Here is a 13,976-nt window from a genome sequence, read left to right as displayed (position 1 = left end):
TTCTGATGTTATTCCTGCGGGCCCTTCCTTCAGCTTCCTCGGCCCTGTCTTCCAGATTTTTCACTCTTTGCGTCAAAATGTCCACATCCTTTAAGAGTTGAGTTTTGGCGTCTGTGTTGTCCCGGACTTGGATCTCAAGAGCGTCCGTTCTGCCGGTGATAGAGCGCACATCCTGCCTCAATAAGTTCAGGTCGATGGCGACCGCGTCTATTTTGTCCTCCATAGTTTTCTGGAGTGTCTTGATGGCCTCTAGCAGTTGGGAGTTGGCCGGCTCGGGCCTCTCGGAGCCCGACGCCTCCCCAGGGGCTGGAGCCTCCCTGGGTTCGGTCGCTCCAGCGGCCGCGAAGGACTCCATGGTGGTTTGGCGGTGTTTGCTACGGGCGCCCTTAGTGGACATGTCCTGTCCGCGGGATCCGCCAGGGCACTATACGGTTCACTGGCGCCGGCGTGAGATGCTTCGTGAGGGGGGGGTTGTGTGTTGTCCGGGCAGTATCAATGGGCCGCTCGGCAGGGCGGTCGGGCCCAATCCTGCCGCAAGGCTCTTCGCTCCGGGCCCAGCAGGGGTGCAGTTAAGGCCGCTCCAGGTGCCCCCCCCTCCGACTCCTTACCGCGCTTCTTCGGGACGCTGGAGCGTGAATCTCAGCTTAGGCCACCGCCGCCGCTTCAGTCCGAGTTCCACTAAGGCAGATCCCTGGTGAGCTCCTCTGGGGTCGATCACAGGGCTCCGCTACAGCGCTGGGCCAGGGATCATCATGGCCGCCATTTCCTGCCCTCGCATGGCGTTCTGTTTCTTTTCGCTGGTGCGGGCCAACAGAGGGACGTGAGGTTCCCAAACTTCGACAGCAGGCGGGTCACACCTTCACACGACCTGTGTTCGTTTTTCGGATGACTGCAGTCAAGTTAAGCGATGGTTGGCGGCGGATCCATAATCATATCGAGCGGAGCTGCGCCGAACACGTCTCTCCTACATGGCGGTTAGCCACGCCCCCTTGGGAGACCGTTTAACATATACAGGAATACAGACCTGGTTATGTTTATTATTTTTGTATTATATGTACAAACATGTCAATAGTATTTTCTAATTGCAAACAATATGGCCCATTGGAAACTGTGGTTGAATGACACTTTTTGGCCCCCTGCACCTATTCATATTATTGACCGCAAGATTAGCAATATTGCGCAAGAAGTTTTTTCTTGGCAGTTAGTGGGATCGTGCTGCAGGAGACTATGAACTGGCTTTTAGTATCCCTTCCCTTTGCTGCACAAGCCTCATTTGGAGCATTAAATCAAAAAGATCTTCCTTCCTATACTGCCAAAGGCCTCCTTCCTCCACCTTAATGCTGCATGGATGTCTCGTCTAAACTATTCCTGGGCCTTTTCTTTCATCATGCTTAATGGATTTTCCGGACAATTCTTTATTGCCTTAATGCCAGTTTGGTCTGACCTTTCCTCATCCCTTTTTGTCCCTTCCCCTTCATGCCTTTTGGGCCTGTTCCACCTTTTTTGTGTTTTTGGACTTACTCCCTTTTCTATTATTGTGCCGTTTACAGATTTTTCCATGCTTACTGAGTGTGCGTCCACCATCCAGTCCCTGAACCCCTCCCCTCTACACATATATAAAATAAATAAATCGCACTTCTGAGCATTTTCTTTTGGTATGCCTCTAATCTTTGGTGGGCTCTTACCACCATCAGGACTTTGGTGAGCGGCTTGTTATGAACTATTTTTTTTGGGGGGGCTGCCTTTAGGAAAACCTTCTGAACTACCATTGGTGTGAATCTCTTTTCGTTATGCATTTTTAAATATTGTTCTTTTGGGGAGATACGGATGACAAGACCCATCCAGATGGGCAATTTACGTGCATGCTTAATGGGTTTGCCTTTTCGTTTTAGCTCAGCCAAATCCTAGGTCTTTCCAAGGCTAATCATTGCTCTCAATTGATACTTCATAGATTTACTCCCAAGTTTCAACTTGGCAATCTTACCTCATGAACATATTTTCTAGAGCCCCACTGTGACAGGGCCAGGGGGTGGGGGGGGGGCTTGACCCTGTCTCGGGGGTGGAACAGGGACCCCGACCAGTCTGGGTTAGAAGGCCTTCCAGGACGTTTATGCCAGAGCCAGTCTTAACAAAGAAGTGGGATAAGGAAGTTGGGAGTCCTAGACCCTGAACTCCTCCCCAACCTGCTTTCAAATATGCCTTAAATGTGAAGACCGGTACCACTTTCAATCACCCATTGCCATTCACCCTCCATCCTGGCCTGGATTTTTTACTTTCTTTCAGGACTTCAAAGACCAGCATGCACCACCATACTGAATGAGCCCAGTGGACAACACCCATACTGAGTCATGTTCCTGTGCGGATTGGAAGTGACAAACATGGCTCACCTCATTGGAGGCTGGGGCTAAGAGGGGTATATGTAGCTTTGCACTACATTCTCGAGGGATGATGGAAGACAGCATTACACTGGGCCCCAGAGTCAGGTGGAACGCTGATCCAATGGCAGGAGGATGGAATGTTAAAGGAAGGATGTCGCTGGGATAGGAATTGTGTGAACCACCGAGAGTGAGGGGTATTTTGGTGTGGAGGTGGACCGAGGGACCAGGAGGATGGCAAAAGGTGGAGCAGAGTGCTGAAGAGTGGAGGAGATGGATGGGTGTGCATGTGAGGTATTGTGAGACAGTGATGCCCGGTAGGAGTGAAGTTTTGAGAGAGTGGATGGGAGTGGGTAGTGGTGGGGGGCAAAAGATGGAGGTGTAGGGTTGGTAGAGGGAGAGGTGACTGGTAGAGAGGGAGAATGGTGAGGCAAGAGCTATTGAGTGGAAGTTTTGAGGGCAGTGAGTGTTCGGGGAGGAGAAAAGTGGTAGAGGTAGGAGGAAGAGGCATGATGAAAGTTTGGAGGGATTGAGGAGACAAGCGGTGTGAGCAGAGATCCGGAGAGAAGGAAAAAGAGGGAGGAATCAAGAGAAAGGTGTCGGGGAGAAAAACCAGAGGCAGGGAGGGAGGGAGGGAGTAATGAGGGGAAAGGCGGAGAGTAGGAGATGGGGAGAGAGGAGTAGGAGATGGGGAGAGAGGAGGAGTAGGAGGAGAGAAAAGGGAGCAGAGAGTTGAGGAGGCATAAGATATATATATATATAATATATATATATAGCTTGTGGAATCTGCTTAGATCCCATGCTGTGCATAGCCTGCCATCTAGTGGAAGCTGCGGAGTATTACAGTGGTTTTCGAAACTCAAAGGGACGTTGACAGTGCGTGCCAGTAACACTAGTCCTAGTATGATGTCCACTGTACCCATGATCCCTCACGCGTCAAGGTGCCTCAGATTGTTTCTTTCCACCGTGCTAGACGGTACGCGTATAGCGGAGTTCCTTTTGGCAAATTTGCCGTTGACTTTGTTTATTTAGATAGTTTCTCTTTCTATCCTTTCTTTGACTTCGTAATACCATGCTGAAGAATCGGAAAGAAGACTGCCGTTGAATATCATCACGAAGGACCGAACGGCCTTGGAAGGCCGCCCGGGCCTCGGTGCCCAGACAGTAGGGAGAGAGGGGGGAGACAATTGTTAGGCCATTTGTAGAATGTATATTCTCCCCTTCCTACACTTTCTTCGCCCAGCTTCCATCACCCTTACCCAGTATTATGGAGAACACCCCATTTAAGTTTTACCCTAAGTGCAACCGTGAGGTCCCATGGGTAGACAAACATCTCGTGTGCAACTTGTGTCTCCCGAGAGATCACGTTGAGACGTCTGGTCTGGCCTGTAGGCTCTTGAAGCCTAAGACGTTGAAAGACCATTGCACTAAGCGCTGGGCCCACCACGCTAGGCAACTCGAGGCCATGGAAGTGGAGGGAACCTTCAGCAATGGCAGTGAACCCCTACTTTCGGACGGCGAGGGCACCAAAGTAGCGGTCTCTACCCAAGCGCCAGCCCCCGACCCCATAGGACAGGCCGGCAGCCATGTTGTGCGGACTACACCCAGCGGCAGTAGTGCTCCAACTACACACACACACCACAAAAAACACAACCCCCAGTCGACACTCGACAGATTCTTCGAGTACTCCACAACGCTCGGCACCCCGTGAACGGTCAGCCGAATCTCTGTCCTCTGGGCAATAGATCCAGATCACCACATGAGACAAAGGTGTCGAAAGACGGCAAAATGTTAAAAGATGGTAAGACGTCGAAAGACGGCAAGGGTGCCTCGTGAAAATCAACATCCGAGTCTCATTCGTCCGCAGACAAAACCTCGGCCCCCACGCACAAAATTCTATGTTCTTCATCTAGTAAGACGTTAGGCCCCAAGAAGTCAGTTTCACTCTCCTTTGGGACCCAGGGTGGGGAAAAACACCATAAGACACATAAACTCCCATACAGAAGGCATATCCAAGGGTAAACCTAAAGACCCTAGGCCTAAGCCTATCCCACCCACTAATGGAGACATGGGCCATCCCGCTTCCGTGCCCGAAATGGAATTTCCACGCTCGAAAGATTGGTCCTCAGAGGACATCGTGGTTATGCGTGGGATGTCCTTCATTGGGAACTTTTTCGAAAAGCACCCTGAACAGCTTTTAAGCCTTCAGACCACACCACCCACCTCAGCCACCTCGAGCTCCTGACACCCTGTGTCTCAACCCCCTTGTAAGAGGGTTCATACTGATGCTCCAACTCGGGGCAGACTTTTAGATCTGTATGACCCTGAAGTCCATCCAGAAGAACAGGAGGATGTTTTGTGTATTGATGCATCTGATCCTCAATTTACGGATGAGGACTTGGATGAATTCTATGATGGGAACCTTGAAGACCCAGACCAGGAGGTTGTACTCCTTGGATTCACCCATTAATCGGGATCCTCCAGTAGTAGACTCCCCTATAGACAACCAACCCCTGCTCAAAGAAGTTCTAACTAAGGTGGCAGAATACTTCCGCATAGATGCTCAGGAGGTGGTAGAAGGCAGAGACTTCGCTGAGCAATTGTTGGGAGATAAAAAAACAGTAGGCCAATTAATTCCTATATTAAAGTCTGTACAACGCAGAATCCAACCTTCTTTGGAGGCACCCAACCTCACACGGGCCGTTAACCCGCGTGTTGAAAAATTTTTCAGACCTGCACCTTCTGACCATCTTTACATAAGAGGCCAGTTAAGACCAGATTCCCTGGTGGTTACCACCTCACTGAAAAGAGCAGGCACTCCCCTTGCTTCCTCTGAGGGTCCTCCGGACAAGGAGAGCAAAACGATTTACGCAATAGGCAGGAAAGTAGCCTCTTCTGCAGCCTACCAGACTTGCATTGCAAATAATGCTACACTTCTGGCAAGTTTCAACTGCCACAAGTGGGATGAGGTTTCAGCATTACTTTCTTCTGCACCTGAGCCACTTAAGTCCCAATTAGCCCAGGTGGCAGCAGATGGTAGAGCGGTGTCTACTTGTCTACTAAAGTCTAACTTTGACGCAGCAGACAATGCGGGTAGAATCATTGCAGAGGGCACCATCATTAAAAGACACGCATGGCTTTGCAAATCAGGCTTCAGGGCAGAAACTCAGGCCACCTTAATCAATATGCCAGTGGGAAAAGATGTGCTCTTTGGAAAGGCGGTAGAAGACGCACTAAAAACTGCGAAATACGAATAAGTAACCCTTAAGTCTTTAGGCCAGTTTATGAACAAACCCACAGGGCAGAGGGGCAACAGCAATTTTTGCCACTTTCGGGGACCGAATTCCCAGAGCAGATCTGGATGCAACCAGGGCTAGGGTTCCTATGGCTCCAACCAATCTTTCAGGACTACCCACAAGGACAAAGAGGTTGTGGTACTTGAGGCAGAGGCCAGGTTTCGAGGTGGCACGCCACCTCAGAGCAAGTGACGTTCCGCTCCAGGTACCCTCCCATGCATCTCCAGTAGGACAAATTTCCAACTTCACCCACGCATGGGAGGTATTACCTCAGACAGATGGGTGCTGTCAACGGTAGCAGGGGGCTACTGTGTAGAACTTCTTCAAAAACCTCACGATCATCCCCTGAGACAAAAGGTACACTCAGAAGAACATAAACAGATTCTTCTACAGGAAATTACAGAGCTTCTATTAAAGGACTCCATAGAAGTGGTTCCAGCCAACCAGGTAAATGGGGGTATACATTCAACTTACTTCCTTCTGCCCAAGAAAGATCTAACAATGCACCCTGTATTAGATTTAAGGCCTGCAAACAAGTATGTCAAGCCACAAAAGTTCTGCATGACCATGCTACAAGAAGTAATCCTGCTTTTAAAAAAAAGGGGATTACATGGCAACTGGATATGAAAGATGCCTATTTTCATATTCCAATGTTTCTAGCGCGCAGAAGGTTCTTGCGTTTTCAAGATGGCGAACCAGCACTACCAATTCAAAGTGCTACCCTTTGGAATAGCCTCAGCTCCAAGGGTATGCACCAAGGTACTGGCGGTGGTGGCAGCGCACCTGCGCAGGGAGGCAATCCCATTGTACCCTTACTTGGACGACTCGCTCATAACAAGGGAATTGCCTCTGATTTGCAGACAAAACATTTAACATTCAGACAACAATTAACCTCCTCTTCCAATTGGGCTCCTCCAAACTGTTCTTAGGAGCTATTCTAAACACAGAGGAAGGGGTATTCTTTCCCTCGGAGGAAAGAGTAAACCACTTGTTACTGCAAATACCACACTATCGGGCCAGCCGCCAGACGGAAAACAGACCAACTGTTTGTCTCCGTAGCTACAGGCAGAGAGGGAGATCGCGTCTCTAAAGGTGCCATCTCTAAGTGGATTATAAATTGTATCCAGCTGTTACTCCCTTTCTGAAAAACTCTGCCTTTCGCGCCAAGAGCCCATTCTACAAGAGGCATTGGGGCCACTCTGGCTTTCATTGCAAATGTACCCCTTGACACCATTTGCAAAGCAGCTACTTGGAGCTCTATTCACACTTTTACTCAGCACTACTGCATTGACACTCATTCCAAGACAGATGCTCAAGTGGGACAAGCGGTTCTAAGACATTTATTTGCTCATGACCCTTCTCACATCCCACCTCCTTCTAACACTGCTCGCTAATCTATGCACAGCATGTGATCTAAGCAGATTCCCCAAGCCTCAGAAGGGATACATTACTCACCGTAATTGTATTTCTGATGCTCGTATATGCTTAGATTCACATGCGATCCACCCTCCCTCCCCTCTAAGAGAAGGCGCATGGATGCTTGTAGTCTTATCTTTCTGTCTATCTGCTTGGATAATCTGTACTCGCGCTACTCCTCATGTCAGATCTGCTTAGATTCACATGCTGTGCATAGGCCGACATCTAGTGGAAGGTGCGGAGTATTAGTTTGTTTTTCGAAACTCGAAAATGGGCGTCAACACAGGGCGTGCCAGTAAAACTATCCCTAGTGTGACGTCCACTGTACCCATGATCCCTCACGCGTCTAGGACCCTCAGATTGTATTTCTTCTGACATGAGGAGTAGCGGGAGTACAGATTATCCAAGCAGATAGACAGAAAGATAAGACTACAAGCATCCATGTGCCTTCTCTGAGGGGAGGAAGGGTGGGCCGCATGTGAATCTAAGCAGATACGAGCATCAGAAATACGATTATGGTGAGTAATGTGTATATATATATATATATATATATATATATATATATATTTTTTTTTTATTTCGCGCTGACCTTGGTGGATAGGGACCCCTGGGTTAAGGTGCAGGATGCCCACAGGACAGTGAGGTAACCTAGGGGTTAACAATCCTTGAATCGATCGGGTTGATGAGTTTCTTAAAGCCATCTGCGACTCCACCTGTAATGAACTCTGCTCTTGCCGTTTTGTTGTGATTATTTCTTGAAGTGTTTAAATATCTCCCACATGTTATCCTGTCCACCCTTTTTCCAAAAATGCATAGCATATATTGGTAGCTCTCTTGGGTCTAAATGAAAGCCTGTCTACACTTTTTTTCATGAATCTTTCTTTTTGAACATGCCTTATCCCTTATAAAACATTTTTCCTTTGCTTTCATTCTACTCGCCGTAGTCCTATCTTTTTGCCTATATAGCTTTCCAAGCTTGTTCAACTTGTTGCCTTTACAGTTCTTTATCTTGAAGGTTATCTCTTCATTCACTTGTAGTTTTTTTTTTTTCAGCAAGGGAGAAATTATCTGGTCCCAGTCTACAGTTAACTCCAACCTGGCTATACTCAGCTGTATTTGGCTTTCAATTTTCACTGTCGTGGCTTATGCTTTTTCTGTCCTCATTTACTATGTTCCACTTTTTGTCCTGATTGTAGATGGTATAGGTTGTTTTTCTATTACTACTTGCACTGCATTTCTCTCAATGTTGTTACTTTAATAGCTCACACACTTGGGTACTCTTTATAAAAACTCCAACTGCTGTCTAATCAACTTGCTTTTGTCCTGGTGAGCTTCCTTATTTCTCTTAAACTGTCTTTTAGAAAATACTCTTAACTTATTTTGTATAAACCTATGTGCATCCCTTTCTTGTGCAGCACTATGTAATTGTAGTTTATTAAGTGTACTGATAGCGTGTTGCACTTCCTTGTAACACTTTCTGGAATTGGCAGAACACAAGATAACCCCACAGGTCTGTGATGGTTTCCAATATTCTCTTCCCACTTCTATTGCTCCACCCAAGAGACTCTTTCCTTGGCTTTTACTTTTTCAGCTCGTGACCCGTAACCTCTAACTTTCAGGTAACGTCATCTATTCCAATTTTCATATTTTTGACTATTTATCAATGTTTGTTTTACAAGGTGGTGAAGGTGAAACCAAATGACAAAGATGCCAAGTTGAAGTACCAGGAATGCAACAAGATAGTGAAGCAAAAGGCCTTTGAGCGTGCCATTGCTAGTGATGAGCACAAACGTTCTGTGGTGGACTCGCTTGACATCGAAAGCATGAGTAAGTAATGTGCATACTGCAACCGCATGCTGAATCCTATGTAAATAGATTAATCGTGATGTATTTGCAGACCTTAATGGGCTTTCTGTGACTGCAGAAGGGGGGGGGTCAGTTAACACTTTGTGTTTGGTAAACAAGCTCTGTACATGTGGTGGTGAGGTAGGTTGGCAGTGTTTCAGTACGCAAATATGGAGACTGATGACCGAGCACTGGCAGTACAGAAGGTAGTGTGTAAACATTTGACTACACAATGTTTACTTGGTACTTTTGTGTATATAAATGTTGCAAGAACCGTGACAACACAAGTATGGTAACTGACTATTGTTGGAATCCCCAGGGTGAGTGTGCAGTGTTTCAAATGAGTTGGTGCTGCAGCACTGTGACTACTTAAAATGTTGGTGAGCGTTATGTGAATACACGGGAGGGCTCTGTAACTGCCCAAGGGTAATGTAACAACCATGGGCACACAAGCTGGTTAATGTGTTCTGTATGACATGAGATAGATGAGCAATATTTGTTACTATTGTATTTTATGATATTCGTCCACCTCTGGCCCCACCATAATTTTTCCAGATAAATAATTTGATGCACAAAATATTGCCTTGTCGTTGGTATTGGTTTCTGTTTTCTGCTTTTTTAAACGTCCATGTTGCTTTATAGAGTCCACCTTCATTGGTGACAACCAAAACAATTTTTCCACTCTATTCGGTCTCCGAGAATGGTGTGGATCATTTAATCTCCTGATCTACAGTATGCATTTAAAAAAAAAAAAAAATCTTACATACTTCAGAAATTTTCCTACCTCACATTCTGTGAACCCCCAAAACCTTTCTTTAAAAACAATGTTAACATGGGAAAACCAAAGAAATATTTCTACGGTTATGATCATTGTGGGGGGGAGAGGTGGCTAGGAGGGGAGCCGCTAAAACACCAAGGAGTAAAGAAGATGGGAGGCTGCAGATTCCAATAGACCCAAAGGCCCCCCGTAATGGCCTAAAGGAAATGACAGAGAAAGAAAAAAGGGTGCTAGGTCTTGAGGAAATTGTGGACTACCCTGTTGATTTATAGCAGTTTTATTATACCAATTAATTCGGATAAGCAGTCCACAATCCCGTTTGGGAATAGATGGCAGTAGATCAAAGTCTTTGAAAAGTATTTGAATTATTCAATTGGTGTGGTCAGAATAGCCAACCCGTGTTTCGACCCCCACTAGTCCTCAAGGCTGTTAACAAATCATACATTGTGTCATAGAAAGGGGGGGGGGGGGAAGGGGAAAAAACCATACATCATGTGTAATGCCCACATAGTAAACAATAGTTACAATATTGAGTCAATTTACAAAAATACAAATAAATATAAATGTCACACAAAGTAAATAAAATTGAATCAAGTTTACAGTTTTCTTCTCATGACACTGATTACCATCCCTTTAACTTCGGGTGAATGCCCAATTAACTTTTGGTAATACAATATGGAACTCATAATTATGACCGTTGCTTTGTTTTTCAACACTTCTTCAAACTCCTCTCTTGTGTGACAATTACCATTGGGTATGTAACTTGATTCAATTTTATTTACTTTCTTTTGTGATATTTATATTTGTATTTTTGTAATATCATCTTTGTGTGATTTCACTCGATATTGTAACTATATACTATGCGGGCATTACACATGATGTATGGAGTTTTTCCCTTTTTTCCCCTTTGTATGACACAATGTATGATTTAATAACAGCCTTGAGGACGACCCAGTGGGGGTTGAAGTTGAAACACATGTCGGCTGTACTGACCGCACCAATTGAAAAATTAAAATACTTTTCAAAGACTTTGATCTACTGCTATCTATTCCCGAAAGGGATTTGCACTGTTTATCCCAATGAATTGGTATAATAAAATGGTGCTATAAATCAACAGGTAGTGCACGATTTCCTCAAGACACAGCACCCTTTTTTCTTTCCTTAACATGGGAAAAATAGTTTTCTCTGTAGATTCACATAGCACGCCTAAACAGGTACCTTCTCCTCTAGGGCAAATTAAACAACTAGGCTGTTGTGATGCATCCAGCGCTGCCATCCCACATTCTAAAAATTCAGAGTCTGTTTCTGCCTGCAAGGAAGGGGTAATTAATTCCTTTAGAATGCGTTTCGCACTCTTCTGCCACAGCTGTCAATCTAAGGAATTTAAAACAGGCTCACTGTGACTGTTCTAAGAATATTTCTGAAGCTACATTTTCGTATAACTCGGCGATTGAATCTGTAACAAATTAACCAAAGCACTTTTGATTGTAAAACCATGGCCATTCAGGACTCATTTAGTAGTCCTGATGCTGACAAAGCTATATTACTGATGTCAGGCACCAAATTATTCGGATCCCTTGTCCTGCTTCATAAATCAAGGACCACTGTTCGATTTTTCTTCCATTTATATATATATATATATATATTTTTTTTTTTTTGCTTCAACTTGTGCCCATTTATTTCTTCAATTTTTTTTAAATCCTATCTCGCTGCAGGTAGTTTATCCAACTACCGACCAATAACATCTTTGCCATTCTTAAGGCAATTTCTGGAAACGGTGGTTCTCCAGCATGGGGTCTGGCATGGATTCACATGCTCATGAATATTCCCTGTCGTCAGGCTGGGAATCCTCGGTAAAGAAAAAATCAGTATCAGTTTAGTTTCTGATCTGTCTTTCGTAGTAGTAACCAATCGCTGATCTCTGCGTCATACTGACCACAGCCAATGACTGCCCTCTACCTAAGCCCCGCCTCTGGCAGCCATCTTCAGATTTTTACCGCACGTTCAAGTGTTGGGAGTCCTCGTGCTTAGCTCTCGAGCTTTTACTGCGCGTTTCGCGCTTTTTCAGGTGAATTTTCACATTTTTTTGGTTAATCGAGCCTCGAGCTCCACCGTTTCTACTCCCGTTAACGGCTACCCGTTGCGGGATTTCCTACGCCCCTCAAGGGTGAAGATTTCGTCGAATCAACTTCTTGGAGGATTCCAGAAGATTCGCGGCCTACTTCGAGATGGCCCAGGATGCGAGTTTGTCGCCCGGACCCAAGCTGTTTCGCATCTGCCCTGGATGCGGGCTGCAGAATGTGTTTAAGGAAGACGAACATTCGCAATGCCTCTGTCTTCATGGGGACAAGACTCATGTAGAAAAGGACTGCCAGTTCTGCAAGAACTTGTCGGAGCGGACCATGAGGGACCGTCGATCCCGTCCCGCAAGCTGGTTGGAGAAGGGCTCGACGGGTGAGAAGAAGAAGAAAGGGTCCGAGCGCGCTTCTAAGTCCTGTGCGGGCGCCCCGGCGACGGGGGCCCAACACCAGGCCAAGCGCCGCAAGTCCGCTGGCTCCGGGAGCGCCGAAAGGTCGGGCTCTTCGGTCGCCAGGCAGGGCGCACCTTCCCCGGCACCGTCAACCATGAGCCAACGCTCCGGTTCGGGGAAGAGAAAGTCTGAAACCCCGGGTAAGCTTCGGGAGAAGCCCCGTCCGATCTCGGAAGAGGGGGAGTGAGGCGTCGCTCCTCCCCCGAAGGAGAAGGCCCGGGACGCACCTAAGGTGGTGAGGGCCCCTACCCAGCAGGCGAGGGCCTCTATCTAGGCTATCGCGGCGACTCTGGCCAAGCCGGCAGAGACACCGCCAGCGGAGACCGCCTCCGGGACTAGAGTTTCCCTGCCGCCAAGGAGGGAATCCTCTTTTCAGCCCATCGTCGTGGCCGCCATGATGGAAGAAGCGAGGGGGGGCACGGTGCCCTCCTCTAGCTCGGAGTCAGCCTCGGAGGAGGAACTGACCGAGGCCGTGAGGAACCTCGAAGTCCAATTCGAGAAGGCTCGATCCCGTCAGGAAGATCCTCGGGAGATAACCGAGGAAGACGACGATGGTGAGGAAGAGCGGCATTCCCTTCTGGCGCAGCCGGATCCTAGGCCTCAGGATGGCTCGGCGGCCATTTTGTCTGCCATCCAGTCCTTATGCTCTGAGATAAGGACGAGGTTCCCACGGCCCAGGCCGGAGGACCCGCAACCTGGCCTGTCGGGAAGTCCTCAGAATTAACGACGGAGGACCCAACCCTCTCCTCCGCTCGCCCCCATAAGGCCTACAGTTCCCTCCTCATCCTCCCACGAGTCGGGAGATGACGGTGCGTTGGGCTCGACGACGGGTTCTGACGACGACGACGGGACGGGTCTCCCGTTGCACGGGCCTCGCCGCCCGACGAGATTGGCTCATTCCACGCCATGATCGCCAGGGCGTCCGAATTGTTCCAGCTCTGCCCGGAGGAGCAGAAAAAGGAAGGTTTCCTCTATCGGCGCCGGGAGGCCAAGAGGAAGACGGTCATTGCGGAGGAGGGCCTGTCGGTCGGAGAACCCCTCCACGGCACTGGCCAAACGGGACCGGTACGAGAAGTACCGGGTCCCCGAAACCGCTCCCTTGTGCCTCAGGGCCCAGCCAACGCCAGACTCGGTCGTCTCGGCGGCGGCGAAGAAGAAAGCGGCGGGGTCAGGAGCCTCGTCGGCGAATTCCCCGCCGGACGGCGAGGGAAAGAAGTTGGACGCCATGGGACGGCGGGTCATTTCGTCGGCGGCGACTATCAAAGCGGCCAATGCCCTGGCGATCGTGGCCCGTTACGACAGAGAGCTCTGGTTTAAGCTGGGCCCCATATTGGACTTCCTGCCGGACGACAAGAGGTCCGAGGCCCTGGAAATATTGCAAGAGGGCGAGGTGGCGTCGGACCACGCCATAACGGTGGCAACCGATATTGCCGATACCGTTGCCCAGCTGGCGGAACCCGGTGTTTGCCTACGACGACGGGGTTGGCTCCGGGCGACCGACTTCCGTCAGGACGTCCAGACCAGGGTATTGGACATGCCGTTCGACGGCAGCAACTTGTTTGGGAAGGCGGTGGACGAATCCCTCCAAGCCATAAAAACAGACACGGAGACGGCCCGCGCCCTAGGAGCCCTTCAGCAACGACGGCCCTTTCGGAGCTCTGGAGGGAGACGGGGTGCCTCCAAGGGATCCAGCGGTGCCTCCAAGGGATCCAACGGTGGCTCGTCGTCCTACCGCC

The 13,976-nt window shown here is 48.3% G+C and overlaps 1 protein-coding gene across 1 annotated transcript in view; it reads left to right on the top strand.

Moving 5' to 3' along the window:
- Positions 1 to 13,976, top strand: part of PPP5C (protein phosphatase 5 catalytic subunit) — a 951,041-nt gene that overhangs the window by 188,473 nt on the left and 748,592 nt on the right. Inside the window, exon 3 of the mRNA XM_069644590.1 lies at positions 8,767 to 8,914. Coding sequence (XP_069500691.1) covers positions 8,767 to 8,914 — 148 coding nt within the window. The remainder of the gene's footprint in view (positions 1 to 8,766; positions 8,915 to 13,976) is intronic.

The sequence above is a fragment of the Ambystoma mexicanum genome, chromosome 2p, assembly GCF_040938575.1.
Source record: "Ambystoma mexicanum isolate Mex_15411 chromosome 2p, UKY_AmexF1_1, whole genome shotgun sequence".
Taxonomy (NCBI): domain Eukaryota; kingdom Metazoa; phylum Chordata; class Amphibia; order Caudata; family Ambystomatidae; genus Ambystoma; species Ambystoma mexicanum.
The sequence above is the reverse complement of the archived record's forward strand: the minus strand, read 5'-3'. Positions and strand labels throughout refer to the sequence as shown.